Source organism: Dermochelys coriacea, chromosome 1 (assembly GCF_009764565.3).
Source record: "Dermochelys coriacea isolate rDerCor1 chromosome 1, rDerCor1.pri.v4, whole genome shotgun sequence".
Taxonomy (NCBI): Eukaryota; Metazoa; Chordata; order Testudines; family Dermochelyidae; genus Dermochelys; species Dermochelys coriacea.
The window spans coordinates 239,265,347-239,285,512 of record NC_050068.2 but is presented as its reverse complement, the minus strand read 5'-3'; the positions used below and the strand labels follow the sequence as shown (position 1 = coordinate 239,285,512).

General features: G+C 39.2%; 1 protein-coding gene across 4 annotated transcripts in view; it reads left to right on the top strand.

Moving 5' to 3' along the window:
- PTPRO (protein tyrosine phosphatase receptor type O) overlaps positions 1 to 20,166 on the top strand; it is a 207,675-nt gene that overhangs the window by 124,388 nt on the left and 63,121 nt on the right. For all 4 annotated transcript variants that reach the window (XM_038382970.2, XM_038382988.2, XM_038382979.2 and 1 more), the window contains exons 3-9: positions 5,964 to 6,122; positions 8,664 to 8,816; positions 10,165 to 10,614; positions 13,021 to 13,182; positions 14,292 to 14,491; positions 16,298 to 16,418; positions 19,628 to 19,821. In XM_038382970.2, the coding sequence (XP_038238898.1) occupies positions 5,964 to 6,122; positions 8,664 to 8,816; positions 10,165 to 10,614; positions 13,021 to 13,182; positions 14,292 to 14,491; positions 16,298 to 16,418; positions 19,628 to 19,821 (1,439 nt within the window). The remainder of the gene's footprint in view (positions 1 to 5,963; positions 6,123 to 8,663; positions 8,817 to 10,164; positions 10,615 to 13,020; positions 13,183 to 14,291; positions 14,492 to 16,297; positions 16,419 to 19,627; positions 19,822 to 20,166) is intronic.

Genomic DNA, 20,166 nt, shown 5'->3' with positions numbered 1-20,166 from the left:
GAGCGCAGGGAAGTGAAACTGATCAGTCACTAATTTCATTCTTCATGTGGTGTGATAAATTAAATGCATATGATGAAAAGGAAAATAGGTATACATATTCATTAAGCTTTAATAACCAAAGGAGCTGCTAGTAACCCAAGTTATGAGAAATTAAACACACATTATTTTTATCTATAGAGTGTCCCTGTAATTTCAAAGAGTGTGAAATTGGCTTAGATTAGGTGACTTGGTGCCAGAGGGAATAGAATGATGGGAGATTCTCTAAATTCCGTGTTCTCACTCACATTACTGTGCTAGCATCTTTCTCAAGCCAAAGAGAGAGGAAGGTAAATGGAATATAACGGCAGGAAAGGCAATCCACAGCATCTTCCACTTAATTCAATCATAGGCTAATTAAATAAAAACATCAGGAACCAAAATAATTTGAATTAAAAATGAATACAACTTCCACCCTTTATTTGATTTGTCCTAGGAAGAAATAACTGGATAATTCAATCACTGACTTAGAAAGTTGCTGCAGTTATTACAATAATAAGGAAGGCCAAAATCTGAATGAGATAATAGAAGAAAGAACCCAAGGCAGACCCATGATAGTGAAAGATGGCTTGTAGCTAAGAGTTGTACTATTCAGACATTGTTATTGATATTTTAAGCACTACCATGTGTAAGAACTATTATATGACCCTGTGGTCATATGGATAACCAAATCAGCCACTTATTTCAGTTGAAAAGATAGGAATAGACTCAATAGAAAGAAGATGGAAGGCTTTGTATTCTGTGACCTGCTTTTGCTGTTATCTATTTCTGGGCTATTAAATCAGGAGTTGTCAGCAATATTTTGCACAGACTCCACACATTACAATATGTATTGGTGTTTGAGAGTCCTGGAAATTCAGTTTGAATAAGTAGTAGGTATTCAAATGTGTGGATGTTTAGCTGCAATAGGTCAATGCTTTTTAGTGTAGAAAATAGTCTCATCTCATGGGATTTTTCACTCTATTTTCCAAGAAGACCAGTATTCTCTGATTTCAACTAGGACAGAAATGCCAAACTCACTGCTTTCTTTCTAGAATTTTGTGACTTCTGCTTCCTGTCCCAGCTGAATCAAGAAGTCTGAGACCTCCTAAAAATCAAAACTTCTTGATTTAAACAAAAACCCTATCATTAACCTAGGTAGCTGTAGGAGAGAATGCAGGCAGAAGCCCAGCAGCAGAGTGAGGGCTATCCTGTTCATTGCACTCGGTGTAGCATATATGATTACCTGCCCTGTGGGCAGGTGGCATATGTGTGCATTCGGTGTAAGGAGCTCCTGACCCTCAGAGACTGTGTACGAGCTTTGGAGGTCAGGGTGGTGGAACTGGAGGAGCTAAGGGAGGCAGAGAGGTATGTTGATGAGGCTTTCCGGGACACTGTAGATTTGTCCCACCTCCTGTCAGAGAGCCCCTGCGCTGTTAAGGAGGATGAAAGGCCCAGAGAAGGAGAACAATCAATGGGAGCAGAAGGAAACCTTCCCATAGTTGGGATCCTCCTTCCAGATGATGTTGGGGCATCCTCTCACACTGAGGTTACTTCTTCGGGGGAGGGAACTCCAGTCATTAGAAAAAGGCAGGTGTTAGTAATGGGAGATTTGATCATGAGAAACATAGATAGCTGGGTTTTTGTTGACCAGGAGTACCATATGGGGACTTGCCTGCCTGGTGCAAAGGTTGTGGATCTCTTGAGGCATCTAGATAGACTTATGAGTAGTGCTGAGGAGGAGCCGGTGGTCGTGGTACATGTAGGTACCAATGACATAGGGAAGGTTAGGAGAGACGTCCTGGAGGCTAAATTTAGGCTGCTAGGAAAGAGACTGAAATCCATGACCTCTATGATGGCATTCTCAGAAATGCTTCCAGTTCCATGCGCAGGGCCATGTAGGCAGGCTGAACTTCAGAGTCTCAATGTGTGGATGAGACGATGGTGTAGAGAGGAGGGGTTTAGATTTATTAGGAACTGAGGAAACTTTTGGGATGGGGGAGCCTATACAGGAAGGATGGGCTCCACCTAAACCAAAGTGGATCCAGACTGCTGGTATTTAACATTAAAAAGATTGCAGAGCAGTTTTTAAACTAAGAGATGGGAGAAAGCCATTGCTGCAGAAAGAAAAGGAGTACTGGTGGCACCTTAGAGACTAACAAATTTATTAGAGCATAAGCTTTCGTGAGCTACAGCTCACTTCATCGGATGCATTTTCTTTTTGCGAATACAGACTAACACGGCTGTTACTCTGAAACCTGATTGCTGCAGAGGCGCACATGGATCGGGCAGAGACTTCTCTTAGAGGAGAATCTATTGATAGAGATTCTCTAGGTTTTAGTCAGGAGGAGAGGATGGAAGAGGATAAAGTATGGGCCAGATCAGACGAGAAACATTCATATAAAGAATCTGACACATCAGAAAAGGGCAGACAAATAAACAATGACAAGTTTTTAAAGTGCTTGTACACAAATGCTAGAAGTTTAAATGATAAGATGGGTGAACTAGAGTGCCTCGTGTTAAAGGAGGATATTGATATAATAGGCATCACAGAAACCTGGTGGAGTGAGGACAATCAATGGGATACAATAATTGCGGGGTACAAAATATATCGGAAGGACAGAACAGATCGTGTGGGGGGGGGAGAAGGGGGAGTGGCACTCTATGTGAAAGAAAATGTAGAATCAAATGAAATAAAAATTTTAAATAAATCCACATGTTCCATAAAATCTCTATGGATAGTAATTCCATGCTCTAATAAGAATATAACGGTAGGGATTTATTATCGACCACCTGACCAGGACAGTGATAGTGACGATGAAATGCTAAGGGAGATTAGAGAGGCTATCAAAATAAAGAACTCAGTAATAGTGGGGGATTTCAATTATCCCCATTTGACTGGGTACATGTCACAAAATGCAGACACAAAATTTCTGGATACTTTAAATGACTGTTTCTTGGAGCAGCTGGTACAGGAATCCACAAGGGGAGAGGCAAGTCTCGATCTAGTCCTGAGTGGAGAGCAGGATCTGCTCCAAGAGGTAACTATAACAGGACCACTTAGAAATAGTGACCATAATATAATAACATTTAGTATTCCTGTGGTGGGAAGAACATCTCAACAGCCAACACTGTGGCATTTAATTTCAGAAAGGGGAACTGTGCAAAAATGAGGAGTTTAGTTAAACAGAAATTAAAAGGTACAGTGACTAGAGTGAAATCCCTGCAAGCTGCATGGACACTTTTAAAAGACACCATAATAGAGGCTCAACTTAAAAGTTTACCCGAAATTAAAAAACACAGTAAAAGAACTAAAAAAGAGCCACCGTGGCTTAACAACCATGTAAAAGAAGCAGTGAGAGATAAAAGGCATCTTTTAAAAAGTGGAAGTAAAATCCTAGTGAGGTTAATAGAAAGGAGCATAAACACTGTCAAATTAAATGTAAAAATGTAATAAGAAAAGCCAAAAAGGAGTTTGAAGGACAGCTAGCCAAAAACTCAAAAGGTAATAACAAAATGTTTAAGTACATCAGAAGCAGAAAGCCTGCTAAACAACAAGCCTCAGATATCCACCCCAAACACATTACCAAACCCATCCATTTCATCCTCACCCATAACAAGTTTACATTCAACAACAAACACTTTGTCCAAAGCATGGGAAAGCCATGGATACTAGGTTGGCTCCCCAATATGCCAACTTATTCGTGGGCCACCTTGGCTTGTTTTTTTAATCCGTTTGAACTGGCTTATCGAGAAGAAGGTAGTAATGAGGATAGATGATCTTGTGGTTAAGGTACTGTACTGGTACTCAGGAAATCTAGATTCAGTTTCCAGCTCTATTACAGACTAGCTCTGCAATCTTTGACTAACCATTTAATATCTCTGTGCTTTAGTAAAATAGAGATTATACTTCTTTTCTCCAACTCTTTATCTTTTCTATTTAGATTTTAAGTTCTTTAGGGAAGGGAATATCTCTTACTAGTGTTTTATATGGGGCCTAATGCAATGGGGCCCTGATCTCATTTGGGCCTTCTAGGTGCTGCTGTAGTACAAATAATAATAATTGGTATTCATGCATCTGAAGAAGTGGGATTTTTACCCACAAAAGCTTAAGGTTAAATAAACCTGTTAAGTCTTTAAAGTGCCACCAGACTCCTTGTTGTTTTTGTGGATACAGACTAACACGGCTACCCCCTAATAACTGGTATTGAACATCTGGTATTTTTCAGTCTGTGTCCAACAAGCATTGGAGAGCTAAAAAGCCTCGATCATAAGTGTAGAAGCAATTACTGAGAACATTGGGTGTGAATTATTAAAATGTTTGTATGGAAAAACTCTGACCAAAAATGTTGTCCATTATTTGTATGTCTGCCCAATGGCTAGATATGCATGGATAACTCATACATTATGAAAGCATGTTGGAAAGTCTGTCCTAGCTGAGAAACATATGAGGCCATAGACTGACTTTGCAGGTAATGAAAAATTTAACAAAACTGTGGCTCCAATATTATGAATATTGGACTAGATTATCATCTGATAGAAACTAGCATCATCATTGTGCAATCATAGAGTCACATCATAATGAACAGTAAACACAGCACACCCGAGTTATTGGCCAGCAATCTTCCTCTGCAATTATGGAACTTTGCTGATTTATGAACAACATTTGAAGATCTGGGCCCATTTTTCTTAATTTATAACAAGACTGACAAAAGAAGGACCTGTGCTGAAACTTAAAAAGACTAGGGTTCAATTCTGTGCTCCACCACAGACTTCCTGTGTGACCTTGGGCAAGTCACTTAAGCTCTCTGAGAGTCAGTTCCCCATCTGTAAAACAGCGGTGATAACAGGAGTATTACGATGATAAACACACTGAAGATCATGAGACACTGAGATATTACTATGATGGGGGCCATGTAAGTATCTAAAATAGACAGATAGAAACAAGAACGTATAAAAATAGAAAGTAATACTTTGCTCTAGATACAAGAAGATACAAAAGTCTTGTACTTCCTGCTTTGGCATTGCATTGATATTCTTTTGCTGTAGAGTTGGGAGTGAGCTGAAAAGTTCAGATCCACATCAGGCACCTCAAAGCACCCAAAAGAAGAGCAGAGTGAAATTTTCTGACAAACTTTTCAGTGAAAAATTTCAGTTCAACAACACTAAAATATTTTGCAATTTGACATTTTCAAAATTATGAACAACTTTTCATTCCAAAATTTCCTCTTATTTTATTTACAAAAGTTAAAACATTAAAAAAATGCTCAAAATCCTAATGAAACATTTCATTTTGAGTTGCACAAAATGTTTCATTTGAACCAAAACTATTTTTTCCAACTTTTAAATTTGCTGAAAACTGAAAGTTTTCATTTTTGGTTTGACTTGAAACTTTTTCCAATCTTTTTATGAAATTGCCAGCGAACTGAAAAATCTGTTGTTCATCCTGCTCTACACTCAAAACTTTTTTTTTTGTTTTCATTTGTTTGTTTTATAGTCAGGGCCCATCTTCGTTCTGAGGAAAAGTAATAAAGACAAGAAATTCAATCCTATGCAGAGAGCCAGCACACGGACTATGCATGACTTAACTCCCATTTAAGCTTCACTTTGAGGGCTTAAGTTGTACCAACGTTGCACAGGCTTTCTGCTGGCTCTCTACATAGGGGTGAATTTCATCCTCTGAGAGGAATAAGCTTTGTGGATAGTGAATGAGCTGAGGACACATGGAATGAAATTCTGGTCTCAGTGAAGTCAATGGTGGGTTTGCTGTTGACATCGTCAAGGCCAGGATTTCAACCAATGTGTCTAAGAATTTCTATGCCATATGGAAGTGGATAATTTGATTTCTTAGGGGATTAAAATTGAGTGAAAGTTTCTCTCTCTTTTTTTGTATGCCTAATATTGTTCCTTTCTTCCCATTTTCTGCTTGTTTTTTGTATGTCTTTTAGAACCTCTTCCCATAAGCAGCGTTTCTATCTATGACTACAAACCATCTCCAGAAACGGGAGCGTTGTTTGAAATTCAGTATCCAGAGAAGTACAATGTTTTCACCAGAGTAAACATAAGCTATTGGGAAGGCAAAGACTATAGAACAATGTTATACAAAGGTAGGAAGAAGGAGGGAAAAAAAACTATTGAAAACAATGCAAATATGGTTAATATAAGTATCAACCATCTATTGACACTTCATTATTGGTATTGAATCTACAGGAAAATAAAAAGGAGTGTCAAGTGACCTGTAGGTTTAACATAATTAGTGATTCTAATTATTTATATTTATTATTAAAACTACCCATTTAAATAGCATATATGTTATAGAGAGGTATGAATCTCTCCATAGTTGAGATGGCCACTCATCTTCAATTTTAAGGCCAATTCCTATCCTAGCTCTAATATCCACAGAGAATGGAATATTGTCCTCAGTACTGGTACATGAACACTGAGGATAGGATAGAATTTTCCCATCCAAACTGAAATTAATTGGGCAAGCGGTTCCCAATTTATGACATCTCAAAGTAGACATGTTCACTGGAATCCAAAACACGTTCTAATCTCTTCTTTTAGTGCGGTTTCATAGCCAAAAAGTCAGAAAAAAGGAGAGCTACAATGTAGTTTATAGAACTCATGTGGAGATATAGGGTGAAATTCTGCCCATATTGATGTCGGTGTCAAAAGCCAGGATTTCACCCCGAGTGCCCAAGACCAAAGATTAGTTGATTGAACAGCTAACTGTAGCAGGTATTAATGTTATGAATTTTAACATCAGAACGACTTATTGGCTCAGAAAGGCTTAAAATGAGATAACAGGTGATTGACAAAGAGACACAAAACAATGGTCCTGACTGAAGACTTCTAGTGCTTCCTACACAAGGAGAGTGCTAGTTCCAGTGCCGCAGCTGCAGTAGAACCTCAGAGTGACGAACATCTCGGGAATGGAGGTTGTTCGTAACACTGAACAAAATGTTATGGTTGTTCTTTCACAAGTTTACAACTGAACATTCAGTTAATACAGCTTTGAAACTTTACTATGCAGAAGGAAAATGCTGCTTTCCCTTAATTTTTTTTAAATAGTTTACATTTAACACGATACTGTACTGTATTTGCTTTGGGGGTGGGGGGCGGTCTCTGCTGCTGCCTAAGTGTGTACTTCCGGTTCCAACTGAGGTGTGTGGTTGACTGGTCAGTTCATAACTCTGAGGTTCTACTGTATATCACAGCTCAGGAAATTATATTCTCATGACAGAGCACATAAACTCTTCTTCTGGTTTCAAATGGAAAAGTATTCTTCATTTTCTGTCTTAACCTGTTAGGCAAGGTTGGTGTCTGTTCCCACAATCCATACCACAGCTCAGTCTGTTTCTGTGATAAGTGAATCTTTGGCAGCAACAGCTACAGTTGCTGCTAAACAGTTTCAATTATAAGATTTTTGTCTCCACTCATTCATAAGTTTCTGAAATATTCACCTTTTGGGCTGAAATTTTCCAGGCTTAGACTACACCTATGGAAAAGTGCCATCCCAATGAATTTGTTGGTAAAAAAAAAATTTGTTTCACTGAGTTTTCAGCCAGCTTTGCAGACTCAGCTGCAATTTACTGAATGTTTCCCTGAAAGTATTTTGGGTTGGGAAAACGTAATCACCCCTAACATTCCATGGCAATGTGATGACAATGAATCAGATCATATTCTGCCTTCAGTTACGCTGGTTTAAATCTGAAGGTACTCCCACTGAATTCAGTAGAGTCTATAGTATCCGATGCAAATGAGCTTGTCCTGTGAGAATAACTCTGAAAAATGACAAAAGGATATGGATATATACACACACAGTACCCAAAGGGTTAATACTGTAGATACCTTATTTGCTCAGAATTGCACAATAGCCAACAGAATTGCCCTAACAAGCAAATGAATTTTATTGGATGCATAATACATAAAATCACTACATAAGAGTTGCCATGCAATGCTGTTCCAAGGGGTGGGGGAAGTAGTGAAATAGACAGCAATATTTGTCAGCCTCAACCAATGGTTGACTTCATGGCTGTACTGCTGCTATAAATAAATAAATGCACCCTGGCTTTTTGTTTGTTTATTTGAGGCAGGCATTAATCAGCCACAAAGTCCACTCCCCTCCCCCGAAATAGCACTAATTTTTCCCCACTCCCACATGCATTAATGTTAGAGATTAACCCAGATCTCGGCATTACAAACTGGGCCCATTTCTGCCTGGTGTACAATGAAAGTTGTACATTGACTATCTTACCCTGAACATGATGTCTTAATTCACTAGAAGACCAGAGAACTCTTGTACGCAGTTGTTACAGGGATTTGGAAGCTTTTTTTCTTTTTATTAGCTGTTCTTTGATATGTTACTGTCACGTTAAATAGGATTGTCAGTTGCAATGATCTTTCCCAGGAAAATCATTCATGTTTATTTTGCTGCTTTTTGCATCTAAGTACCTTTGACAATCAGGAAAAACACTGGCAAACTCAATTATTGGCATTTTATCACTTAAACTAGGCTAACCTATGTTAAATATCCAAAACATTGCGCATTTAAAGTGTGCCACCATGTTATCTGAAAGTGAACATTGATGTATGTAGGGTTGTTGGTTTTTTGTTTGTGTTTTTTTTTTTTTTTTGCCCTTCTACAGATTTCTTTAAAGGTAAAACAGTTTTCAATCACTGGCTGCCAGGAATATGCTACAGCAACATCACATTTCAGTTGGTGTCAGAAGCAACATTCAACAAAAGCACGCTAGTGGAATATAGCGGTGTCAGGCATGAACCCAAACAGCACAGAACAGGTGAAGAAAATGTGTATATATACCATTGATAGCATGTCTACATGCAACTCAGTGCTAGGAGTAATGTCTCAGTGTTTCCATTATGAACATTTGCTTATAAAAAGCACATACTGCCTAAAACAAGATATTCTAGGCTTTCTCTCCAGGGATAAGAAGCATTTTGCCAGAAGTTACAAATTACCACACATCTCTTTCTACAGCAGAATATATTTATTTAAGGGTAAAGGAATAAAGAGAAAACATATAACAGGTAACAAACGGACCAGAAATTGGCCATCAATCCTATGGGGGCCCTGACAGGCCAAAGTCCTTCCAACATTTCAGCAAGTGTTGCGGCCCCTACTGGGACCAAAGGTTATGTCCGTTGGCTGGATCAGAAAGAGAAGGCCATTAGTCTGTTTTAAACTCAGCTTTTTACACCAAAGCCCTTTCTTTGTTCCCCTTAGGCCTTTCGTACCTGTTGGAACCAGTATGTGCCAACCATCCTAGAAGTAGCATTTGTCTGGAGCTGTTTACAATCTCAGGGATTGCAGTAATCACTCCCCACTGTTTTTCAGTTCCTGGATGAATTGCAGTAATCCTTCCCCCATGAAGCTAAATACAATTCCTAGCCCACAACGTTACACAGAACATTCATAAATGTAATACAGTACAGTCTACAAAAGTACTGAATGTGGCTGCAGTCTGTTACAGCAGCTATTGTACAAAATTCTCCAGTTAGAAACCCATGCTGTGCATCATCTGAAATTTTAAGATCAAGCTTTCCCTTGATATAAAGCGTTAACTTTATTCTAGATGTTTGCACAAAGCTGGCTGCTAAATTTGAGGGAAAAGCCATATATTGATCAGGCTGACATTTTACATCATGAGGTGGTGTGCTGTATATTAAGATATTTTTTCAGTATTTCTCAACACTTCCACAGTTCCACAAAAATAATTTTCCATGCACAAGAGGATTTAAAAGGTACAATGAAAGAAACAAAGAGCCTAATTTACAAACACACACTTGATTATTTTTACTCATGTTCTCACATCAAAGCAACTTAGTTGGGCTACTCGTGAGTAAATTTATTACAGTGTCCCCAAATCTACACTATTACACTCCTGTACATTCTAGCCTTGATTATTCTCTCAGTTTATGTTCATTTTACCCATAAGGAGTTAGTCTTGGCTTACACCTATAAAAGCAGGAAAAGAATCTTAATAGAAAGAACAAAGAATTTCAAAATATTGTGTATTTTCTCTTGCTGTAAACTAGACATGCTAATTTCCATGATGAATTAACTAACCACTGTAGGAATATATTAAACATACATATTGGTTGTTTTTTTAATCTTTTCTCTTCTAGTTCCCTACCCACCTCGAAATATTTCTGTCCAGATTGTACAGATGAACATGAATAACTGGGAGGAACACAGTGGGAATTTCCCAGAGGAATCATTCATGGGACCAAAGGATGTAACAGGGCAAGAGAAACTTACCCATTTTTCTTATGATCCAACTGAAATTCCCTCAGCAAACACCTCTTATGCATGGCCTGATTACCACTATAACAGCACTGATTACACAACTATGTCCCAACCATACTGGTGGACTAATGAAGATGAATCGCCAGAAAGCGAAGATGAGTTTGTCAATGCAGTTCCCATTGAATATGAGAACACCAGTACAGCCAGCATGTCAGGGAAACTTGCATCAGAACCTCCCTCTTTCCTTCCTGTGCAAATGGTGCTAAGCTGGTTGCCACCAAAACCACCCACGGCATTTGATGGATTCCATATTAACATTGAAAGAGAAGGTAAAGTAAAACCCAGGCCTTTTTTATATCATTCCTAGTGGTGAATAATTAGGGGATAGCAAAGTATTAAGTTTTTTCATTCTGATTTTGTGTGTCTGCAAAACTGGGATGGACATAAGACTATGCATTAGTTGTATAATATATGGTTGTTCTTGTTTCTGGTCAGGCTGGAAATACTACAAGAAGATCATCTCCTCTATCATCTATCATCTCATGACTAAGATAAAGCATAGCATCAATTTAATTTCTGACATAGTCTACTTAATCTCTGCTGAGGACCTTCATTTTCAGGAGAGATTAAAGTGATGCTGTGCTAGGTCCTTTCTGTTTCCATCTGCTGTGATCTTTCTTATTTCATTTGGGACCAGTAGTGAGTGTAGTGACGTGGAAAAATGAAATCATGGGAACCAGATCTCAGCTGCTCTAAGCTTATACTTGTGCAACGACACACATTTGTAATGAGAGCTAACCAGATATTGGATTAATAAACTCGCTTTGATTCACTTTGAGTTCTGGGCAAAAGCTCAGGCTACATTATTATCACTCATGCCAAGAGTTCAAGAATCCTGATGATTTAAAATTTTGGTTTTTTTATTTGCCTTCTGGGGTTTTGAGCCTTTCTGGTTCACATTTTCAAGCTTTTTTCCTGCCAAAATGAACACCCCCCCCTTTTTTTTAATAAGGAAAGCCGAGGTTCTTACAAAATAACATGATCCGAGGCATTATGAAAAACAACAAATATTGCAAGATTCACAATAAAAGCATGAGAATTGGCAACCCTGTTGTTACTGGCAAAGTAGCATTAACATAAATCTGCATTGTGACCAGGCTGCAGTCTCATATGGAGCTTCCAAATGTAGGAGTAATTTCCATAAGACGCAGGGTTTCTGGGTTAAGGAGGACCCTGGAACACTCCTCTGAAACACCCTTCTCTGGCTTTGACCATAGAGTGTGAACTCGGGTTTTGAGGATGCTAGAGTCACATCCTGCTTGGACAGCTTTTTTCTTGCATTCACGCACAGAAGACACAACTTAATTTTGGGCCATAGTGAAGAGGTTCTGCCCATTACCTTATTTCACTGTCAGAGTGTTGCTCTGTACATTATTATTTTTAAATATCTCATCTTTTTATCCTACTAAAGATGCTTTCATGACAATAGGATTCTTGTTGCACAGGAGTTTCACATGTGCATACTGTTTACTCCCTCTGTTGAGTCTAAGTGCTGTGTCTATTGTGAGGTCACAAGCTCCATAGGAGTTGTTTATGAGGCTCACAAGCAAAGCATTGGGACTTCAGGTTGGACATGAACACCGCAAACAGATGAAATGCTAAAACAACATGGATTTACTTTTCATATAAATATCTTTAGGGCTTGTCTACCCAGGAGCTAGCCCAAAATAGCTATTGTGGAATAGCTTTCAGAAGTGACTTAAGCACAAAAAGGCACTGAGTGCACAATAAAAGTGTCCATGTGAGGAGTTACTGTGGAATAGCTCTTGTGCTTTTAAATTCACATGCTAGCATATTTTGCAACAGCTTCCCTGTGTGTACAAGTCCTACGTGATAAAAACTGAGGGTTGGAGGGTGGCGGAAGGATCATAGGACTTGATTCTCTTTTTTTCACACCAGTATACAGAGGTGTAAAGATTACTCCACTGACTTCATTGTAGATACTCCAGATCTACATTAGTGTCAGTGAGAGCAGAATCAAGCCCATAGAATGTAAAGATTAAAAAGATCTATTGCATCATCCAGCTGTCCCTGCCTCTGGAGAAGTTTCCCTATGGAACCTGCAGTAAAAGAGAGCCTACCTTTCTCTCTCTCTCTTCAGGCAAAAGTTTCTCTTAATGCAAAGCTGAAAAACATGTTCTGTAGGGTGTTTAGAGGGTGGTTGGTGGGGCCTTTAATGCATCATAAAGCAACGGTGAGGTAACCTGTGCTAGAGATTTTTCATCCACTTCTCCAGATGATTTTTCAACTGGCCCTTTATAACAACCAGTTTTCCTAGACTTTCTGCTGTTTGGGGCAAGGAAATTTTTCAGAACAATAAGGGGAGAGAAGAAAACATAGCAAACCCTTTTCTTCTTCTACATTGTTTTTCACTTTCAAGTGTTTCATGGTCACGACAATCTTACTTTATCATCATTGTTACTGAATGAAATTTTGACCATGGTCTGTTATTACTTTACACCTATACATGAGCCTTGGTCATTAATTATTCTTGGGCTGAGAGCAAGGGAATAAAACTACCTGCATAAATCCAGACCTCTTCAATACCTTTTCATCCTGCAACAGAGGCAGCATTAACATATCCAATTCAAATCAGTTCCTCAGTAGCCAGTGCCTTCTCAAATTTCAGTTAATTCGTACTTTCTTTTTCTTCTTCTTCTTCTTCCCTGATTTAGAGAACTCCACAGAATTTTTGACGGTAGGTGAGGATACTCACGAATTTATTGCTGAACTGAAAGAACCAGGGAAATATAAGTTATCTGTGACAACCTTTAGTTCCTCTGGATCTTGTGAAATTCGGAGAAGTCAATCAGCCAAAATGCTTAGTTTTTACATCAGTAAGTATCTAAGTGATGATTTCACCCATACAGTGTATCTTTAACATAGATAAGGTGTGATAAATGAAACAAGATTGCCCTATTTATGCATCCCAGGGTCGCTTTAGCTCTTTTGGCCCCCAGCATCACACTAGGAGCTTATCTTCAGCTGATTACCCACCATGAGCCCCAAATGTTTTTCAGAGTCACTGCTTCCCTATCCTGTAAATATGACCTGTATTCTTTATTCCTGGAAATACACATTTACATTTAACTGTACTATATTAAAACACATATAAATGTGTACATCTAGGAACAAATGCTGTTTTCAGTTTGCTTTGACAGCCTTTAAGACAGCACAGAGATTTATTAAGTGCTCTTTGCTTGTCCTGTCAAATCCCAAAAGACTCAAGACTCTTAGTATTCTAGGTGGATTTTGTAAACCTTTCTGGTGGCCTGCCAAAACTGAGGTATCCACAGGAAGCACATGGGGAGAAATTATCCCTCCTTTTCTGTTTATCTGGCTAATTGGTCTTTGTGTTGTGAAATGTAAAGAAGTCAGGGAGCATAATACATGCTCAGACTGTTGCTATTAGCATTAATGGGCCATCCCAGCAGCAGAGACCAAGAGCTGATTGGGCTTGGAGACCAAACTACACTGTAGTATAGCAGGTTTCAGAGTAGCAGCCGTGTTAGTCTGTATTCGCAAAAAGAAAAGGAGTACTTGTGGCACCTTAGAGACTAACAAATTTATTAGAGCATAAGCTTTCGTGAGCTACAGCTCACTTCATCGGATGCAAATGCATCCGATGAAGTGAGCTGTAGCTCACGAAAGCTTATGCTCTAATAAATTTGTTAGTCTCTAAGGTGCCACAAGTACTCCTTTTCTTTTTGTAGTATAGCAGTGAGTCTTATGGGTGGGGCAGTGTGGGGAGCTCTTTCTGCTGTTGTCAGTTCTGTCCTGGGTCTGTCGGTGTAAAGGGCTGTCATTTCAGCACCTTTCACTAGCCTGAAATTAACTACTAACAGCAGAACGTTTTAAAAGACGTAAAGGCAGGCACTCTAAATGCACAGGGTAAAGCCAGGCATGTGGCCTGCCTTATGTGTTCTTCTCTGGAAATGTTTTTTAGGTCCGACAGGGGAATGGATTGAAGAACTGACAGAAAAGCCCCAGCACGTGAGTGTGACTGTGCTAAGTTCTACCACTGCCTTAATGTCCTGGACGTCTTCGCAAGACAACAACAGTAACAACACGATAGTGTCTGTTGTGTCACTGACCTGCCAGAAGCAAAAGCAGAGTCAAAGACTTGAAAAGCATTATTGCACTGAGGTAAAGGGAAGAAAATATAGACTCCTCAAATACAGTAAGAAAAAGAAACACATTCAGTAAACCTCGTTATAATGTTGCTCACTGGGTTGTGTAAGAAGCAAAGTTTTATCCATCAGTCCACAAGCAATGTTATACACTTATGAATATTATTGCGATAATAATCATCATCACTGCAGTGACACAAGTCTAAGCAGAGATAAGACACCATCCATAAGACCCTGATTCATTAAAACACTTTAAGCATGTGCTGAAGTCCATTTCTATTCATGAAAGCATTTCAGTGTATATTTAACTTTAAGCACGTGCATAAGTTTTTTCTTAAACTGGGGCTAAAGTTTTCATGTAGAATAATATCTAGCTCTAAATGTCCCCAAAGTTGAGGATGATGGGCTCTGAGGTTTCAATTCAGGCCATTGTAGTGACAGGTCCGAGTAAAGGGTGCAAGTACAAATAATCCAAACTGCCCATGTTCTAGTTGCATCCCAGCCAGTACAAATTCAGACTTCTGTGGGTTCAGGTTAACCAGAAGTGATTTATGATGTGATGACAAAAAACCTTGAGGTAGAATAGAGGAAGAAGTTCTGGTTTGGGTTAATTGAACTTTATGGTTAGAATGTGGGCCTGAATGACAGCTTCATTGCAAAAAATGTATTCATGACCATTTATTTGAATAAAAACTGAGAATTTGCTTGAAAAGTATTTGTATTGCTTTTTAAATTATTTTCATTGAACATTTGCCAACCTCTAACCAGAACTCAGCCAGGTTCTCCTGCCTCTATTATTGATGGCCGTTTGTTTGGATACTCCCTGGCAAGCAGAAAGAAGTAAGGCTTGGTACAGAGTTCATCCATTCCTTCTCCCTTTGTCTATAAATAAAATGTATCCTACCTTCCTAAAGGAGCTCCCTAGATTGACAGTTGCACTAGCATCTCCACATGCATAGTAATAAAACATTCTTCATACTGACAGCTGCTTATGCAATTTCATGCTGGTAATACAAATTGTTAGCAATTGCACTAAGATTGTTGCTGAAAAAACATCTTTCCCCAATTCACTGAAAAGATGTAGTAAAAGATACTTTTCCCAAGGCTGCTCTGTACATTTACTGACTCTTCAGAATATAAGATTTGTCATACTGGATCGGAATGACTCCACCATCTAGACAGCATCCTGCCTCTGGCACTGGCCAGTACCTGATGCTTCAGAGCTGAGGCTTTTATGGTGATTCTTCAGTACCAGATGCTTCAAAATGCAGGGGGGGAATCCATAAGGCCCCTAGTTAATTTGCAGAGTGCTGTACTTGAGGGACAGGAGAGGGTAATTCCTTTCTGACCCATGCAATCAACTGACACCCTGATTCTCATGAGGTTAGAATACTATTCTAATGTTGCCTTTAGCTCACATAGCTGCAGATGAATTAAATGGCCACAGAGTAATCCCAGATGTTTATTAAAACCACAGTATGTAAACACAGAGTTACACCTGAGAGGAATCTGGTGCTCTAGTCTCATACAATATACACAATGTAAATGGCTCCTTGTTGTCATGACTGACCTTATACTGCAGTAATTCTCTGGGACAAATGGGGAGTGAGCTCAATGGGCTGAGCAGTCACAATTCCCATCTCAGCAATTGGCCATCCTGTTTTCACTGAAATAATCAACATTTTGCCATTGACTTCAGTAGGTTCAGAATCATGTGCTTTGCTGCTGAAATGCAGCTAGGTGAGTAGTATTTCAGCCCTCCTTTTTTCTTTCTTACTCACCAAATGAATACTTTGTATCTTATTTGTTCCCCTTCTGGTAGGTGAATTCAAGCAACAGCATCATTGAAAATCTTGTTCCCGGTGCCCAGTACCAGGTTGTGATTTATTTACGTAAAGGCCCATTGGTTGGACCTCCTTCTGATCCTGTTACATTTGCCATTGGTAACCTATGCGTCTACTATTCAAACTGACTTTTTGTTTTGAACAGCTTATCTATTAGATCTCTAAGGGTGTTCCTCCACTGGAGCTGGAGGTGTAATTTCCAGTTTGGGTAGACATACCCATGCTAGTTCTTGTCAAGCTAGCATTCTGAAAATACCAGACTGCACAGGCGACAGGACAGACTAGTCACTCCAGATGGGACTGTACTTGGGACAGTTAGCCCATCCCACCACCTGTGCACGGTGGCTGCACTGCTATTTTTAGCATGCTAGCTTGATCCAAGTTAGCACAGGTACATCTACCCTACCTTGAAGTTATACCTTCAGCCTCAGTGTAGATGTATTCAGAGCCTGTTCAGAAGTGTAGCATATTTTGCTGGGTACGCTTGCCATGTTGGTGGTTAAAGTAGATTATTTTTCATGTGTTGTTTAACTCCATTACTGAGGATGGGAAGAAGTGCATGAGGTGAAAGGAGTGACACCGCCTCTTATAGGATTAGGCTTTCACTCCAACATACAAGGAGTTATGTCTAAGATTGAGAAATGAAGGGTCCTGAAGTTAGAGACCTATATTTATGCGTAGGCACCTAAATAGATAGTTTTCAGAGTAGCAGCCCTGTTGGTCTGTATTCGCAAAAAGAAAAGGAGTGTTTGTGGCATCTTAGAGACTAACAAATTTATTTGAGCATAAGCTTTCGTGGGCTACGGTTCACTTCATCGGATGCATTCAGTGGAAAATATAGTGGGGAGATTTATATACACACACAGAGAACATGAAACAATGGGTTTTATCATACACACTGTAAGGAGAGTGATCACTTAAGATGAGCTATTACCAGCGGGGGGTGGGGGGGGAGAAAACCTTTTGTGGTGATAATCAAGGTGGGCCATTTCCAGCAGTTGACAAGAACATCTGAGGAACAGTGCGGGGTGGGGGAAATAACACAGGGAAATAGTTTTACTTTGTGTAATGACCTATCCACTCCCAGTCTCTATTCAAGCCTAAGTTAATTGTATCCAGTTTGCAAATTAATTCCAATTCAGCAGTCTCTCGTTGGAGTCTGGTTTTGAAGTTTTTTTTGTTGAAGAATAGCCACTCTTAGGTCTGTAATCGAGTGACCAGAGAGATTGAAGTATTCTCCAACTGGTTTTTGAATGTTATAATTCTTGACGTCTGATTTGTGTCCATTTATTCTTTTACATAGAGACTGTCCAGTTTGACCAATGTACATGGCAGAGGGGCATTGCTGGCACATGCCAGCACTATATTTTCCACTGAATGCATCCGATGAAGCGAGCTATAGCTCACAAAAGCTTATGCTCAAATAAATTTGTTAGTTTCTAAGGTGCCACAAGTACTCCTTTTCTTTTTGTAAATAAATAGTGTAACTTTTAGAAGTGCAGAGCATCCATGATAGTCAATGTCTTCAGTGGGAACTGAGAGTAGTTCAGCACTTTTGAAATTAAGCCATTAATTTGTATATAGATTTGCAACCTAACTTTAAGCTTCTAGGTTTTCTGAGAAAATGCCTCTTGAGGGATGCAGTGTGCCACCGTGGCTAAGGCACTGGACTGAGATTCAGGAGACCTGCTTTTTTTCCTGGTTCTGTCACTGGCTTGTCATGTGCCTTGTAAGACAGCAAGTGACTAGAAATTAGCGCTTCTTGTTTCTTCTCCAAACTACTACGCACTGTCCATGATGGAAGAAAAAAAGAGAAAATGACAAAATTAACTAAATAAGACCAGCCCAGAGCCCCACAAAGTCCAAGCAGTCTGCTTACACACTGCCAATTGCAGGATCTGGGTCTAAGGCAATATGTCCAAATAAATAGTCTATAAATTGGTAAGGAAGGTATTTTTAATAGAACTTGGCGGGGGGAGTTTGGGGAGGTCATTAGAGACCTTGTGTCCAACGTCTATGAAATATCAAATATTGGGCGAATTTTACAAATTTCCCATGTTTTTCAGAAATATTTGGGCTGCCAGAGTTTTTTTCACCAGCTGTAAAGACTTGAAACAATTTCAAATTTCTGCTTTTACTTGAAAAGCTAAACCAAAAAAAAAAAAAAAGAAGAAGAGGAGGTAACCCTCTCTAAATCCCGCACCCATGCATAGCTCCCACACATGTAAAGTTCTTGCCTAAAGGCCATTTCTAGGTATATCTTCTTATCTGGATTTTATAACAAAATTAGACATATGGAATCAAACAACAATGTGTGACTGTGAATTTTCACTTGGTTACAAGACAGTCAAACAAGGGCAAATTCATCATTCAAATTCCTATTTAAAAGGTTTGGTTTGGTGAAATTATTGGTGGTGGTTAAGGCTGAAGCAAAAATAAGAGAAATAACACTTACAAAAAGTAGTTCTCTTCTTCCTCCTCAGTGTCAGTTTCATTAGAAAGATATGAACAGATTCTGAGAAGGTGCTGAAAGGATAGATTTATGAGGGAATGGATAATTTTGTGTCCTGTATTGCATTCGGGCATTCTGGGTTTTATTCTTTGCTCTGGCACCTACACAGAGTGGATTAGACTCTGCAACCTTTACTCATGTTGAGGAATACCTACTTAAGCAGATAGTCCCATTGAAGTACACATCTGAGTAAGTGCATTCCAGAATGCATAAAGGTTGCAGAGTCTGGCTGTGTGAGAGATTTGTTCAAATCACTTGACCTCTTTCTATTTCAGTTTCACCGTCTATGAAACAGGGATAATAACACTTGCGTTCTGAATCTTAACTAATGCTTGTAAAGCACTTTCAGATATTTTCCATAGACGGTTGAATAGACATGAAAGTATTCGTTATTATTGTCAACTCTTTCACAAGTATCATGATTTTTAATGCCTCAGATTTTGACTAGCTACAATGGGACACCTTAAAGGATCCTGATTTTCAAAAAAGTTCTGAGCACCCTCCTTTGAAAATCAGACCTCTTCAAGGCATCTCAATTGAGCACCCCAAAATGAAAGAACTCAAAATCTGTAGTCATTTTTGAAAGTTTAGGCCTATAAGAATTGAGGGAATAATGCTACAACTTGTTACTTCTGTGTGGAGTCCCAAGCAAGCTGTTAGGCATATGCATGGGAGTAATTATTGCCAGAATGGACCAAAAATATGAATGGCTGGTTAAAGGGGAGAGAAAACTAACTCTGAAAATGTGTGTAGTTGCTAATGACAATGCGAATAACCCCAGTTTCTTGTTTTATAGTACCCACTGGAATAAAGGATTTGATGCTTTATCCTTTGGGACCTACAGCTGTGATTCTCAGTTGGAACAGGCCTTACCTTGGGGTGTTCAGAAAGTATGTTGTAGAAATGTTTTACTTCAACCCATCAATGATGACCTCTGAGTGGACGACCTACTATGAAATTGCAGCTACTGTCTCCTTAACTGCATCAGTGGTAAAGTAACCATTACAGATTATGTCACACACCTGCATGTATGGTGCTTGCTCCTGGTAATGTTTCTTTCAGCTTTTGCCCACTGACCAGCAGACACATCAGATTCTATTAAACCCTGGACGTTTTCGCATGTGATAGAGATTTACCATGATATTAGAGAGAGATTTTCCCCAGGGAATGCCAGAAAACCATGGTAAAGTTAATGCATGTGCAAATTATTAATTGTATGTTTAGGAAGGGGATAGTAGATGGACCTTCCCTCCACTGGAGTTTGGGTGGGTTCAGTGGTTATACATGGCACTCTAGCCCATGGGTGTTTGGTGTTCCAAGACTTCAGGGAGGATT